This window comes from Macaca mulatta, chromosome X (genome assembly GCF_049350105.2).
Source record: "Macaca mulatta isolate MMU2019108-1 chromosome X, T2T-MMU8v2.0, whole genome shotgun sequence".
NCBI lineage: Eukaryota > Metazoa > Chordata > Mammalia > Primates > Cercopithecidae > Macaca > Macaca mulatta.
Window position 1 is genome coordinate 2203010 of NC_133426.1, and position 17080 is coordinate 2220089.

General features: G+C 40.7%; 1 protein-coding gene across 1 annotated transcript in view; it reads left to right on the forward strand.

The window, feature by feature from the left end:
* The window catches only part of LOC106995143 (uncharacterized), a 52582-nt gene that overhangs the window by 8410 nt on the left and 27092 nt on the right, over nucleotides 1–17080 (forward strand). The window contains exons 3-6 of the mRNA XM_077988176.1: nucleotides 1953–1997; nucleotides 2600–2699; nucleotides 5853–5897; nucleotides 6570–6638. Of these exons, the coding sequence (XP_077844302.1) occupies nucleotides 1974–1997; nucleotides 2600–2699; nucleotides 5853–5897; nucleotides 6570–6638 (238 nt within the window). The 5' untranslated portion in view covers nucleotides 1953–1973. The remainder of the gene's footprint in view (nucleotides 1–1952; nucleotides 1998–2599; nucleotides 2700–5852; nucleotides 5898–6569; nucleotides 6639–17080) is intronic.

The following is a 17080-nucleotide window of genomic DNA, read 5'->3' on the forward strand; positions in this document are numbered from 1 at the left end:
AGAAGTAAAACCTTCTTTTTAATTTCGTTTGAATTGTTTATAATCATAGGTTGATTCAAGGAATGGTAATGCGTTTTCAATGTTGAGCTTTTTCTTTTTTTTGTTTTGTTTTGTTTTTTGAGACAGACCCTCAAGTGGCGTGATCTTGGCTCACTGCAGCCTCCACTTCCTGGGTTCAAGCGATTCTTGTGCCTCAGCCTCCCAAGTAGCTAGGATTACAGACATGCACCACAATGCTAGGCAAATTCTTGTATTTTGAGTAGAGACGAGATTTCGCCATGTTAGCCAGGCTGGTCTTGAACCCCTGACCTCAGGTGATCTGCCCACCTCAGCCTCTCAAAGTGCTGGGATTACAGGTGTGAGCCACTGCGCCTGGCCTGAGCTTTTTCTTTGAGATTAGATTTGTCTCTTTCTCTTGTTTCCGTCAATGGGTTTCTAAAGTGTTTTTTCCTTGTTTTTGTTACTCTGAATCCATTTTCGTGTCCACTATTTTTCTGTTTATTTCTGTCAAGTAGAAACGATTGTGTATGTATTTTTTTACTATCTATGAAATGATGACCCTTTGTTAAAATCCAATTTTTTTCTCGTCATTTCTGACCTTTTCTAAGAAGTCTGTCATATTATTTGGTAATGGGTTTTAAAAATTTTCCCCGTTCCTGGATTTATATGTTCTCTTTACAGTTTATCTAGCTAGTCTTCAGCGTGCATTCATATTTTTATTGAATTGGCTTTGCTGGAGAACACATGATGGCTTTAAGTATGAGTGAAGAGAGGAGACATTTTTTTATTCCTGATTTCAAGGCAAAAACCTAAAGAGGTTCACCTTTAAATAAAATAAATTGTCTTTGCAAAACCAGATATTCATTTCAAGAAGATCTCTCTATTCTAGTATACTTTATTTTCTAAACATATAATATATAGGTTCTCATCCCGTGAGACTTCTTCTTTCTTTATACACAATATATTGGAAAAATCATCAGTTTTTTAGTGATTACTAATGTACTGTTGTTACATGGTGTTGAAAAGTGTTGGATTCAAAGTAGCCCCTCATGTTTCCTTCATTTAAGCCTCCTTTTTTCCCCTTCCCCATGTAAAAAGCTCCTGATGGCCAGGAATAGAGGTTCACACATATAATCCCAGCACTCCGAGAGGCTAAGATGGGAGGATCTTTCAAGCCCAGGAGTTCAAGACCGGCCTGGGCAACATAGCAAGACCCCCTCTCTAAAATGAAATAAAAAATTAGCAGGCGTGGTGGCACATACCTCCTGTCCCACCTGCTTGGGAGGCTGAGGCAGGAGGATTGCTTGAAGCCAGGAGGCGGATCCTGCAGTGAGCTGTGGTCAGACCACTGCACTCCAACCTGGGTGACGGAGGAAGACCCTGTCTCAAAACAAAACAAAAACAGTTGCTCTACCTTAATTAGAATTTGAAAAGCTTAGAACTGGAAGGCAGCCTCTGAAATGATCAAGAACATACCTGGTGGGTAGACCCACTTTTTAGACGCTCTCTAGCCCAAATCTGATCACAGTCATTCTTCCTCACCTCTTCGGGTCTCCCTCACAGAAGGCGTTGGGGGTGTCGAACGAGATGATGATGGGATGGGAATAAACAGGAGCAAACAGTGTGCAGGCAAAGTTGGAGTTCCTACTCAGTCCGGGAGCAGAATTGATTTATGAATTTCTTTCTCTCTTTGTGTCTATCTCTTTTTTCTCTTTCTCTTTCTCTCTTCCCCCCAGCCCCACACCCCGACCTTCTGATCTCTAATCTGTTCATGTGAGAGAAGAGTGATGTGAAAATGGTCAGGAATTTGCTTTTTCTAATGAGATCCTGGTGAGAGTCATATTCAGAAAAGTATTTAGTCACATGGGGCTCTGGTGATTTCTCTGTTTATGAGCTCATTCCTTCCTCATTTCTGAGAACTTTGGTGTTAACAGCCCGTTTCCTTTTTGTAGGGGCTGACCTGGACTTCGCAGATGCCTTTTATGGTGGAGGAAATCGTGAGTAGCTCTTTAAAGTCTCCGCTGTTGCTGACTTGCTTGTTATCACTCAATTATTATCATTTGCAAGAGACTTACCTCTTGAGAATGATCAATGGAACTTGTTTGTACCATAGAAACTTAGGGAGTAAGTGTGATGTTGTTGTCTGTTTTTGATGTTGTTGGACTTTTTTTTTTTTTTTTTTTTGCCAGTTCACTTGCTTTTGTTTAGTCTTTGGAATGATGTAAGGCAAATGTGACTCTCTTGGCCATGTGAGGCGCACAGGCATGCGACTTGTGAAGTCACCCAGGGAGCTGTGCTTACAAAGGTGCTATATTGGTTTACTGGTCTGTAGTTACCATGTTGCTCTTCTTCATACAGTTGGGATGAGGGTCCCACATTTTTGTTTTGCACAGGACCTTGCCAATTCTGTCACTGGGCTAGACAGCTGCTTTAGTTTAATTTGATGTTAAACAATGTAGCTGGAAGTGATGGAAGAAAGTTGGCAGGAGGCTGTGTGTATGGTTATCCCTGCCATGACAAGCAGCAAGCTCCAACTTTTACCTGATCTGTCAGCCATCTCTATGCAAATTGATGTTGCATTTTCTTTACTCTAAGACAGTCACAATTGCAACTCTCATTGTCACAAAGAGATGACCCAGCACCTCCTAATTCACCCAAGCCGAAGCCAAATGCAAACCCTAAGCAACCTGGATTCATTGGTAAGTGCTTCTCACTCTATGGGTTGTCTGTATATTGTCCATAGTAGAGTGGCATCCACGTCAGCTGGATGAGAGGCTTTCAGATGAGCATGTGCTTGCTATTAACTCTGTACAGAGTTATTCCATTGGGCAGGGAGGGAAGTACACAGTTTTCTGAAATAGATATTTGACTTCATTTTATTTTTAGTTTGCTGATTTTACTTCCAAGATTGTATGGAACTTCTAAAACACTGAGCACAAGATTTTCATGTGAACTTGGTGTAGAGAAAATGGCCTGTGCATTCCCTGTAGAGAAACTTGGGTGTTTTCAATGTTTTTGCTCTTGAATATTTGTATCAGCTATTTTGACACATGAGAGCATTCTCAGGGTAATCTGACTAGCAACTGGTTTTTGAAGTGAATTGTTGTGAAACATTCAGGGTTTTAGTTTTGTTTTTGTTTTTAATTTTTAACACAGAATCATAAATAATGTGCCTGCGCTCTTGGCATTTTAATGGTTATTTGCACTTATATTTTATATATCAGTTTAAATGAAGCAAATGTTAAGTAATAAAGCCAGTCTTTTGTTCATACTGCACTGTAACATTATTATTATTATTATTATTATTTGAGATGGAGTCTCGCTCTGTCACCCAGGTGGGAGTGCAGTGGCACGATCTCAGCTCACTGCAACCTCTGCCTCCTGGGTTCGAGCAATTCTCCTGCCTCAGCCTCCTGAGTAACTGGGATTACAGGCATGCACCACCATGCCCAGCTCATTTTTTTGTGTGTATTTGTAGTACAGGTGGGGTTTCACCACGCTGGCCAAGCTGGTCTCAAACTCCTGACCTCAGGTGATCTGCCCACCTCGGCCTCCCAGAATTCTGGGATTACAGGCATGAGCCACTGCACCCGGCCTATTTTATAGTTATTAATAGTCACTGAACATTTGCTCATGTCATTTTATCATTTATATCATATGACATTTACTGTCAATTATATACTATTCTATATAGATATATAATACATTAATTTAACTAATCCCTAATGTCTAAACTATTGTGTCTTCTGACTTTTTAGAGTTAGGAATTACAAGGCAAATTTGAGTCAACTTCATCTGCTTTCTTTTTTTGAAGAGATTTCTGGTATTCAAATTGTCTAGATCAATGTAGATGAGTCCTTTTCTAGTTTTTGACCTGGTTCGCCATTTGCCCCAGAATTGTCCCAGTTTATTTTGACGATGGTGTGTGCAGATGTCCCTATCGTCACACCATCTCTACTGGTTATCACCTACAAAACCTTTGTCAGATAGTGTAAGGATTGTATCAAACTTGTCTTAGTTTCACATCTCTAATTCTGAAATTAAAAAAAAAAATAGTGCATTCCAGTTAGCCATGGATACTTCTTTTGTGTATTGGATGTTATACCCTTTATTCTTAAATTATCATATGTACCTACTGATTTATAAGTCTTCTTCAGTTATTTATGGATATTAAAGATTATTAGCCACTCACTATGAAAATGTTTTTGCTATGTATTTTTGCCTTTTAATATTTTTCACAGGAATGTTTCACAAGCAAGACCTATTTTTTTAAATGGTGTCTTAAGTTTGTGTTGGTTTTCTGGTTTTTAAATTTTTTTTGATGGAGAATAATTTTGCCATCGTGTCTCCCACTTGGGAAAAGTAAAACCGTCTTTTTAATTTCATTTGCATTGTCTTCAAACATAAGTTGATCAAAGAAGTTGGGAAACATTTTCAAAGTTGAGCTTTTTCCTTGAGATTTGATGCATCTGTTTTTCCTGATGATTTCTGTCAATGGATTTCTCAATTGTTTTTTGTTTCTCTGAATCTATTTCTATGTCCACTATTTTTCTGTTTGTTTCTATAATATACAAAGGATTTTGTATATTTTTCTTTACGATCCACAAATTGCTTGCAAATTATTTTTTTTAATTTCCTCTTTTTTATATTTGTACATTTTGTTTACAGTTTATTTGTAATTTGGTTGTACTGTCTTTGCTAGATAAACCCAGGACAGCTTTTCATATGTAGAATTGTAAGTGTAGTAAACAGCTTTTATTTCAGACTTTAGGGCAAAAACCCAAGGAGATTCACCTTTAAATAAAATAAATCATTTCAAAAAGCCTCTTTCTACTCTAGTATACTTTTTTTCCTAAACATATAATAATATAGTTTCTCATACCATGAAATATATTATTTATATGCAATATGTTTGACTACTTATTTGATTTTTATTGATTACTCATGTACTGTTACATGGTTTTGGAAAAATGTTGGATTTGATGTAGCTCCTCATGTTTCTTTTATTTACATTTCCTTGTTATCCCCTTTCAGTATAAAAATTTCCCCAACCTGGCTGGGCACAGTGGCTCACCCTTGTAATCCCAGCACTTTGGGAGGCTGAGGCGGGTGGATCACAAGGTCAGGAGTTCGAGATCAGCTTGGCCAATATGGTGAAACCCCATCTCTACTAAAAATACAAAAATTAGCTGGGTGTGGTGGTGGGCACCTGTAGTCCCAGCTACTCAGGAGACTGAGGCAGGAGAATCTCTTGAACCTGGGGGAGGAGGAGGTTGTAGTGAGCCGAGATCGCAACACTGCCCTCCAGCCTGGGGGACAGAGCAAGACTCCATCTCAAAAAAAAAAAAAAAATTCGCCAACTTTAGTTGGGATTTGAAAAGCTTAAAACTAGAAGGCAACCTCTGAAACCATGGTGAGTTTTCACGTCAGTTTGTCTGGCACATCTGGGTTGGTAGAGTCACGTTTTAGACACCCACTAGCCCCTCTTAGGGCCTCCCTGGCGGACGGTGTTGGTTACCTGGGGGGAGATGATATTTGGACAGGAAATCAACAGGAGAGAACCATGTGCAGGTTAGAGTTGGAATTCCAACTCTGTCCAGGCAGCACAATTGGTTTATAAATTAGTTTATTTCTCTCTCTCTGGCTCTCATCTTTTGCTGTTTTCATCAGAAGGGAGAGTGATGTGAAAATGATCAGGAATTCATTTTTTCTGTTGAGATTCTGGTTAGAGGGATTTCCAGAAAAGTATTTAGGAACGTCGGGTTATGGTGTTTTCTGCATCTGCTTACGAGATCATTTCTTCCTCATTTCTCTGAGAACTTTGGTGTTAACAGCCAGTTTCCCTTCTTTAGGGGATGACTTTGACTTAGCAGATTCCTTACATGACAGAGGAAACTGTGAGTAACTCCTTAAAGTCTCCTCTGTTGCCGACTTGCTTATTACCACCAAATTATTATCGTTCCCAAAAAACATATCTCTTGTGAATGATCAATGAAACCTGTTTGCACAGTGGAAAATTAGGGTAGGTGTGTCGTTGTTTGTTTTTGATGTTGTTGGACTGTTTTTTCTTTCTTTTTTTTTCTTTTTCTTTTTTTTTTTTTTTACCAGTATGCATAGTTTTATTTTAAAATTCTTACAGTCTTTGGAATGATGTAAGGCAAATGTGACTCCCCTGGCCAGGTTAGGCTTCATGAGTGGGTGACTTGTTCGATCACCCAAGGACCCATGCTTACAAGGGCGCCATATTGGTTTATGAGTCTGTAGTTGTCATCTTGAAATTCTTAATACAGTTGAACAAGGGTTTCTGTATTTTCGTTTTACACAGTACCTTGCCAATTCTATAGCTGATCTGAAAAGCTGCCTGATAGGTTTTATTGAAAATACTTGAAGATAAGTACTGTAGCTGGAAGATGTTGGAAGGATATTGGCAGCAGACTGTATGGGTATCCCCACCATGACAAAGAACAAGGTCCAGTTTTTATCTGTTTAGTGAACGTCTGTATGCAAATTGATGTTTCATTTTCTTCACTGCAAGGCACTCATAATCGCAACTCTCATCTTACAAACAGATGAGCCAGCACCACCTGACGCACCCAAACCAAAGCCAAGTCCAAACCCCAAGCAGCCTGATTCCACTGGTAAGAGCCTGTAACCCTGTGGGTCATCTGTATGTTGTTTACAGGACACTGATGTCCATGTCAGCTGGGAGGAGATTTCACGTGAAACCTGTGCTCACTCTTCACTCCTTGTACAAGGAAATTCCAGTGTTGAAGTGGCGAAAAACCTAGTTTTCAACTATATGATTTTTATTTGGATTACATTTTTAGTGTCCTGATTTTACTTCTAAGATTTTAAGATATAAGTCATAAATCTTAAATAGGATCTTAAATTCTGAGATTTTTTGGATTCCACCTCTAAAAAGTTGAATGCCAGGTTTTAAACATAGACATGATATGAAGGAAGGGATCTTTGCATTCCCAGTGGAGAAGTGAGTGCTTTTTGAATAATTAGATAGTTACTGAATTTTTTTTTTTGTTTACACGCTTGTTTAACTTGTAACACAGAAAAATATAGTGTCCAAATCCTGTTGACATTTTGATAGTTATGTGCTAGTAACGTTATTTTTGGCATATTCATATTTCTTAATGACTTTTTCATGTCATTTAAGTCTTTCTAACATGACTTTTACTGTCAATTTTATATTCTTATTTGTTTCACACATAATTATATACTTCAGTATTTAATTTCAAACATGTTATGTTTCTTCTAACATTTTAGAATTACGGATTTCAAAGCCAATTTGAATCAACTTTATGCACTTGTTTTTATTCCTTTGAATCAATTTCTAGAATGCAAATTGTTTAGATCAATGTGTACGAGTGCTTCTATAGCTTTTGACCTGGTTCTGAAATTGCCCCAGAATTATATGAATTTATTTTGATGCCAGGGATATGTGCAGATGTCCCTTTCTTCCCACCGTCATTACTGCTGGTGATCACCTAGAAACCCTTTGTCGTGTACTATCACATGGAACATTAATCTTTGCCTAGTTTCAGTTCTTTACTTCTGTAATTAAAAAAAAAAAAAATAGTACATCAATTGGCCATATATACTACTTTTTTTTTTTTGAGACAGAGTCTCGCTCTGTCGCCAGGCTGGAGTTCAGGGGCACCATCTTGGCTCACTGCAACCTTTGCCTCCCAGGTTCAAGCAGTTCTCCTGCCTCAGCCTCCCAAGTAGCTGGGACTACAGTAGGTGCACACCATCGTGCCCAGCTAATTTTTTTTTTGTATTTAGTAGAGACGGGGTTTCACCAGGTTGCCCAGGCTGGTCTCCTGAGCTCAGGCAATCTACCCGCCTCGGCCTCCCAAAGTGCTAGGATTGCAGGCAAGAGCCACTGTGCCCAGCCTACTTCTTCTTTTAGGTATTTGTTACTTTGCCTTTATTCTTATCTCCCGATATGTCCCTACTGTTTTATAAGTGTTCTTCATTTTTTTATAGACATTAAATATTGCCAGCCATTTACTATGAAAATGCTTTTTCATCTTATTTTTGCCATTAGATAGTTTAACAGTATTTTTTTGACAGGCAAGTCTTCAAATTTTTATTCATGGTGTCTTATATTTGAGCGTTCTGATTTTGGTGACTTTTTTTTTTTTTGAGACAGAATCTTGCTCTGTCACCCAGGCTGGAATGCAGTGGCATGATCTCGACTCATTGCAACCTCTGCCTCCTGGGTTCAAGCAATTCTCCTGCCTCAGCTTCCCGAGCAGCTGGTACTACGGGTGCCCACCACCACACCCAGCTAATTTTTGTATTTTTAATGGAGACAGGATTTCACCATATTGGCCAGGCTGGTCTCGAACTCCTGACCTCATGATCTACCTGTCTCAGCCTCCCAAAGTGCTGGGATTATAGGCGTGAGCCACCACGCCCGGTTGACATTTTTTCCTTTGAACCTCAGAACCATTTTGTCATTGCTCCCTTCCCTTTTGGGAAAAATAAAACCTTTTTTTTTTTTTGAATTGTTTACAAGTAAGAGTTGACTTGTAGAGTGCCGACATGCCTGCAAAATTGAGATTTTTCTTGATATTCGACGTACCTCTTTCCCCGATGATTTCTTTTAATGCAGTTCTAATTTTTTTCTTTTTTTTTTTTTTTTGTTTCTCTGGATATATTTTTATGCCCACTATCTTTCTGTTTATTGTTGTAACATAGAAAGGATTTAATATATTTTTCCTTACTGTATCCTGAGCTATGATCCCTTATTAAATTTCTATTTTTTTCTCATTTCTTACCTTTCTAAGAAGACAATCATATTATTTGCACATGATTTTAAAATATTTTTCAATTTTCTGTGTTTATATGTTCTCTTCACATTTTATTTGTATTTTTGTTGTATTACCTTTGATAGTAAACCCAGGACAGGTTTAAATATGAGTGAAGAGAGCAGATATTTTAAATTCCTGACTTTAAAGTGAAAACCCAAAGATATTAACCTTTAAATAAAGTAAATTGCCTTTTAAAAAATGTACTCATTTCAGGAAGGGTCTCTCTATTCTGGTATACTTTTTTCCCAAAATATATAATATTATTGGTTTTCATACCATGAGGTTTCTTACTTCTTTATATATATTTGTATAATCATCTGGTTTTTATTGATTACTTGTCAAAACCATATAAGTTATTGATTACTCATTGAAACTATTATGTAAGTGTATTCTTACATGGTTTTGGAAAAATGTTGGATTTGATGTAGCCCTTCATGTTTCTTTTATTTAAGCCTCCTTATTATCACCTTTCAGTATAAAATTGTCTCCAACCTTAGTCGGGATTTGAAAAGCTTAACACTAGAAGGCAACCTCTGAAACCACGGTGAATTTTCACGTCAGTTTGTCCAGCACGTCTGGGTTGATAGAGCCATTTTTTAGACACCCTGTCGCCCAAATCTGATCACAATCATGTGTCCCCATCTCTTAGGGCCTCTGTGGTGGAGGGTGTTGGTTACCTGGAGGGAGATGATGATGGGATGGGAAATCAACAGGAGGGAATCATGTGTTGGCAGGGTTGGAGTTCCAACTTCCTCCAGCCAGCACAGTTCATTTATAAATTACTTTGTTTCTCTCTCTCCCTCTCTTTCCACCCCCGACTCTTGCTCTCATCTTTTACTCTTTGCATCTGAGAGAAGAGTGATGTGAAAATGATCAGGAATTTGCTTTTTCTTATAAGGTCCTGGTCACAATGATACTTAGAAAACACTTAGAAACACAGGCCTGTGGTGTTTTCTCCATCTGCTTCCAGGTCATTTCTTCCTCATTTCTCTCAGAACTTTGGTGGTAACAGCCTGTTTCTCTGGTTTAGGGGATAACTTTGATTTCATAGATGTTTCTTCGTGGTGAACGAAACACTGAGTAACTCTTTAAAGTCTCCTCTATTGCCGAATTGCTTATAGTTTATTTGTATTTTTGGAGTGCTGTAGGAAGAGCAGTGATGAAGGTTTGAGGCTTCTAGATGCTTCCATATTAGTTGCCTGAGGCTTAGGCAGGGGACATGTGGACCCCTGGGGGGATGCGACAGTTGAGATGACAGCTGAGGAATGAGGATGACTTATATCCCAAGGAGTGGGACAAAGGGAGTTTTGTGTAGCAAGTGTGGCATGTGCAAAGGGCCTGTGGTCAATGGAACTGAGGCTGCCTGTGGGGCTCAGTGAGGGGGAAAAGAAGAAGTGAGGTATGGCATGGGATGGAGGGGAGCAGAGTGAGACCACAGTCAGTGCCCAGTCTTCAAAATGTCCCTTTGAGTGTCCCCAGGGCCCATCCTTGTTTTCAGTGCTTATTACTCTTGCTCCCCTCTGCTTGCTCCCAGAGACCTCTCTCCTGCCTTCCAGCTCTGCATCTCTCAGATCCTGGCTCTGATCCCACGCTGCTGTTGCTTACACTCATGTACCCATTGCTAATGTCATCATTCCCTTCAGCAGCTAAGTGCAAAATTCACTTCCCATTAGAAAAGCAGTCTATACTAATAACAGCCAACTGGGAGACCCTAAAGAGTGCAGTTAAAGAAAAAAAAAAATTCAAATTTTCCCTCGAAAAGAAACCAGTGATATCACTTGGGTCCACCTCTCTGAGGTTCAAAAGCCTCTCATTAGTGTTAGTTGCTTTTAGGCCTGTTCTTACTGCATTAGCAAAGTGTATCTTTCTCTTCATATGCAGACAGTGCCCTTTCCTGGTGGGAGGCTCTCAGTCTCTGTCTACAAATCCAAGACCTGAGAGGTAGAGGGGTCCCCAACTGTCTGTCTTCTGCCAAAGTGGTGCCCTTGGGAATCACCAACTTCCTATGCCCACCTGTTCCAGCTACTTGGTTCACTTTGACCCAGCTCCTCCGAGGTGACACCCTTCCTCATCAGGCTCCCAGATTCCATCAGGTGTTCAAACCCCATGTGACAGGTGAAATACTGGTCCCCAGAGATGCCCACATTCTAACCCCTTGATCGTGTAAATGGGTGACCTTATGCAACACATGGGACTTTGCAGGTGGGATTTCATTAAGGATCTTGACATGGGAAGATTATTTAGGATGAGCTGTGTAATTGCAATGGAATCACAGGTTCCTTATAAGAGTGAGGCCTGTATCAGAGGATGAAGGAGGTGTTCATATGTGGAAAGAGACAGAAAGAAAAGTGGAGAGAACCATTGAAAAAAAGTAATTGAAAGACTTTGGCACCCAGGTTACCATGGCTGCCCCCAGCCCTTCAAATTCTCCTAAAGCCTCAAATCATCTTTGCCTGGAAGATGCACCAGCCCACTGGATAGCTGAGATGCAGCTGTTGGAGGGTGGATCTAGCCTGTGAGGACCCAGTAACCTGGATCCAATACATGACGATAAGGATTGAATGAGTGGTCATTTATTGATGAGTGATTGCTGGTTTTCTTGGCTTCCTGGGCCCTGGGTCACAGGGATGGGAGGGCTGAGATGAACCTGGAAAAAAGGCTTTTCAGCACAGAGTCCCAGAGATTTTGAGTATGTGGATAGAAAAAAGCCGTTGTTCCTACACATTCAGTGTCAGAAGTGAAGGATGAGAATAGTGTGCATGTCAAAGGAAAAACAGCTTTTTCCCCCTGTACGTGAGGTCACAGCAAATTTGCAAGATTCAGTGCACGGTGAAAGAAGCAGGCAGCCCCTGACATCCAGGGGCTGGCCTGGCTCCCACTGCCTGGCTTCGGGTTTCCTGTTGGTCATAAGGAATGTCACAGACAGGACATTTTAAAGTCAATAAGAAATGTCAGACAAGAGCACTGTGACTACAGTGAAGTCAGGAGACCTTGGGTTGTGCTTTGGCTGGTTCTTGATTTATTTCAGCTCAAGGCAATCAGTATGCCAAGGTGGCATATTTTGGGGTGTCATGTAATCTCTTACATTTGTATTTAGGGTGGGGTGTCCTGTACCCCATCATCTGGAAGGTTGTAGCACTTCCTGCTTTCTAGAGATGGTAAATGAACTCCCTGGGTCACTGGGAAGGTTGTAGTACTTCCTGTTTCCCAGAGATGGTAAATAAACTTCCTGGATCACTGGGGATGTTGTAGCACTTCCTGCTTCCTGGAGATGGTAAATAAACTTCCGGGGTCACTAGGGAAGTTTGTAGTACGTCCGCTACCTGGGGATGGTAAGAGAACTTCCTGGGTCACTGAGGAGGTTGTAGCACTTCCTGCTTTCTTTTTTTTTTTTTTTTTTTTTTTTTTTGAGACGGAGTCTCGCTCTGTCACCCAGGCTGGAGTGCAGTGGCGCGATCTCGGCTCACTGCAAGCTCCGCCTCCCGGGTTCACGCCATTCTCCTGCCTCAGCCTCCCGAGTAGCTGGGACTACAGGCGCCCACAACCGCGCCCGGCTAATTTTTTGTATTTTTAGTAGAGACGGGGTTTCACCGTGGTCTCGATCTCCTGACCTTGTGATCCGCCCGCCTCGGCCTCCCAAAGTGCTGGGATTACAGGCGTGAGCCACCGCGCCTGGCCTAGCACTTCCTGCTTTCTAGAGATGGTAAATGAACTTCCTGGGTCATTGAAAGGTTGCAGCACTTTCTAATTTATAGGGACACTGTAACACTTCCTGGTTTATCTGGAGATTGTAATGCTTTGTGATTCGTAGGGACACTGCAACACTTTCTGGCTCACATTGTTGCATTTCCTGGTTCAAATGGGTAATAGTAGCACTTCCTGGTTCACGGGGACATTGTGACACTTCCTGGTTCATAGGGATAAATGTAGCACTTCCTAGTTCACAGGGATATTGCAACACTTTTTGATTCATACAGATAATTGTCACACTTCCTGATTCACAGGGATCTTGCAACACTTCCTGGTTCATAGGGATAATTGTAGCACTTCCTGTTTCATAGGGACATTGTAGTACTTCATACAGATAATTGTAGTACTTCTTGGTTCATATAGATAATAGTAGCACTTCCTGGGTCACAGGGACATTGCAATACTTTCGATTCACAGGGACATTGCAATACTTACTGGTTAATTCGGATAATTGTAGAACTTCCTGGTTTGCAGGGACGTTGTAACATTTCAAGGTTTGTACGGATAGTTGTAGCACTTCCTGGTTCATAGGGACATTGTAACACGTCCTGGTTCATACAGATAATTATAGCACTTCCTGGTTTGCAGGGACACTGCAATACTTCCTGGTTCATAGGGATAATTGTAGCACTTCTTAGTTTGTAGGGACACTGTAACACTTCCTGGGTCATGGTGACACTGCAACACTTTCTGGTTCATATGGATAATTGTAGAACTTCCTGGTTCATGAAGACATTTGCAGCCCTCTGGTTCATAGGAATAATTGTAGCATTTCCTGGTTCGTAGGGACATTGCCACACTTCCTGGTTCATCTGGATAATTGTAGCACTTCCTGGATCATAGGGAAATTGTGACACTTTCGGCTTCATAGTGGCATTGCCACTCTTCCTGATTCATATGGATAATTGTATCACCTCCTGGTTCATAGGGACATTGCCACACTTCCTGGTTCATCTGAGTAATTGTAGGACTTCCTGGTTCATAGGGAAATAGTGAAACTTCCTGCTTCATAGTGACATTGACACACTTCATGATTCATATGGATGATTGTATTGCTTCCTGGTTCATAGGGACATTGCCACACTTCCTGGTTCATCTGGATAATTGTAGCATACTTGCTTGTTCATAGGGACATTGTGATACTTTCTGGATCATAGCGACACTGCCACAGTTCTTGGTTCATATGGATAATAGTAGCACTTTCTGGTTCACAGGGACATTGCAACACTTTCTGGTTCATTTGGATAATCATAGACCTTCCTGGTTAGTAGGGACATTGTAACAGTTTCTGGTTCATATGTCTAATTGCAGCACTTCCTGGTTTATGGAGACCCTGTAAAATTTCCAGGTTAATACAGATAGCTGTGGCACTTCCTGGTTCATAGGGACATTATAACACTTCCTGGTTCATACGGATAATTGTAGCACTTCCTGGTTCATAGGGAAATTGTGACACTTTCTGGTTCATAGTGACATTGCCACACCTCCTGATTCATATGGATAATTGTATCACTTCCTGGTTCATAGGGAGATAGCCACATTTCCTGGTTCATCTGGATAATTGTAGCACTTCCTGGTTCATAGGGACATTGTGATACTTTCTGGTTCATAGTGACACTGCCACACTTCCTGGTTCATATGGATAACTGTAGCACTTCCTGGTTCATATGGATAATAGCACTTTCTGGTTCCTTTGAATAATTGTAGAACTTCCTGGTTTGCAGGGACATTGTCACACTTTCTGGTTCATATGGGTAAATGTAGCACTTCCTGGTTTATAGGGACACTGTAACATTTCCTGGTTCATACAGATAATTGTAGCACTTCCTGGTTCATAAAGACATTTGCAACCCTCTGGTTCATAGGAATAATTAGCACTTCCTGGTTCACAGGAATATTGCTACACTTCCTGGTTCATCTGGATAATTGTAGCACTTCCTGGTTCATAGGGAAAGCGTGACACTTTCTGGTTCATAGTGACATTGCCACACTTCCTGATTCATGTTGATAATTGTATCACTTACTGGTTCATAGGAACACTGCCACACTTCCTGGTACATCCGGATAGTTGTAGCACTTCCTGGTTCACAGGGACATTGCTACACTTCCTGGTTCATCTGGATAATTGTAGCACTTCCTGGTTCATAGGGCAAGTGTGACACTTTCTGGTTCATAGTGACATTGCTGCACTTCCTGATTCATGTGGATAATTGTAACACTTCCTGGTTCATAGGGAAAGTGTGACACTTCCTGGTTCATAGGGACATTGTAACATTTCAAGGTTCATATGGATAATTTTAGCACTTCTTGGTTCATAGGGACATTATAACACTTCCTGGTTCATCCGGATATTTGTAGCACTTCCTGGTTCATAGGGACATTGTAACACTTCCTGGTTCATACAGATAATTGTAGTACTTCCTGGTTTGCAGGGACATTGTGACGCTTCCTGGTTCATAGTGACACTACAACACTTTCTGGTTCATATGGATAATTATAGAACTTCCTGGTTCATAAAGACATTTGCAAACCTCTGGTTCATAGGAATAATTGTAGCACTTCCTGGTTCATAGGGACATTGCCACACTTGCTGGTTCATACGGATAATTGTAGTACTTCCTGGTTTGCAGGGACATTGTGATGCTTCCTGGGTCATAGTGACACTACAACACTTTCTGGTTCATATGGATAATTGTAGAACTTCCTGCTTCATAAAGACATTTGCAACCCTCTGGTTCATAGGAATAACTGTAGCACTTCCTGGTTCATAGGGACATTGCCACACTTCCTGGTTCATCTGGATAATTGTAGCACTTCCTGGTTCATAGGGAAAGTGTGACATTTTCTGGTTCATAATGACATTGCCATACTTCCTGATTCATATGGATAATTGTATCACTTTCTGGTTCATAGTGACATCGCCACACTTCCTGATTCATATGGATAATTGTATCACTTACTGGTTCATAGTGACATTGCCACACTTCCTGGTTCATCTGGATAGTTGCCACACTTCCTGGTTCATCCGGATAGTTGTAGCACTTCCTGGTTCATAGGGACATTGTAACACTTCATGGTTCATACGGATAATTGTAGTACTTCATAGTTTGCAGGGACATTGTGATGCTTCCTAGGTCATAGTGACACTGTAACACTTTCTGGTTCATATGGATAATTGTAGAACTTCCTGGTTTATAAAGACATTTGCAACCCTCTGGTCCATAGGAATAATTGTAGCACTTCCTGGTTCATAGGGACATTGCCACACTTCCTGATTCATATGGATAATTGTATCACTTACTGGTTCATAGGGACATTGCCACACTTCCTGGTTCATCCAGATAGTTCTAGCACTTCCTGGTTCATAAGGATATTGCAACACTTTCTGGTTTATATGGATAATTGTAGCACTTCCTGGTTCATATGGATAATAGTAGCACTTCCTGGTTCACAGGGACATTGCAACACTTCCTGGTTCATTCGGATAATTGTAGAACTTCCTGGTTTGTAGGGGCATTGTAACACTTTCTGGTTCATATGTCTAATTGCAGCACTTCCTGGTTTATGGAGACGCTGTAACATTTCGAGGTTAATACAGATAGTTGTGGCATTTCCTGGTTCATACGGATAATTGTACTTCCTGGTTTGCAGGGACATTGTGACACTTCCTGGGTCATAGTGACACTGCAGCACATTCTGGTTCATATGGATAACTGTAGAACTTCCTGGTTCATAAAGACATTTGCAACTCTCTGGTTCATACGAATAATTATAGCACTTCCTGGTTCATAGGGACATTGCCACACTTCCTTGTTCATCCAGGTAACTGTAGCACTTCCTGGTTCATAAGGATAGTTGTAACATTCCCTGGTTCATCACCACCATCCTGCCATCTGCTCTAGCCCTATGCAGCCACTCACAAATCTACTTCGTATCCATGGATTTGCCTATCAGGGGCATTTCAAACAAATGGCATCCCATGTGGTTTTGTGCCTGGCTTCTTTCACTCAGCATAATATTTTTGAGGTCCATTAATTCTGTACCATGCATCAGAATTTCATTCTTTTTGATGGCCGAATGACATTCCATTATATGGGTAGACCACATTTTGTTTACCCACACACCTGTTGATGGGCATTGGGTTCTTTCCACTGTGTGACTACCATGAATAATGCTTAGCACTTAGCATACAGTTAGGACTTCTATGTACGTACTTGTCTGAGTACTTGTCTTCAATTTTTTGGGTAAATACCCGGGAGGGGAATGGCTGGGTCATATGATAACTCTATGTTTAACCATTGAAGGATCCGCCAGGCTGCTTTTCAAAGCACCTGCACCATTGCACCATCCCACAAACAATGTAAGAGTACTCCAGTTTCTGCACATCCGAGCCAACACTTGTCATTGTCTGTCTTTGTCATTAGAGCCATCCTAGTGTGTATGATGAGCTGTCTCATTGTGGTTTTGATTTGCATTTCCCTGATGACCACATAGGTCGG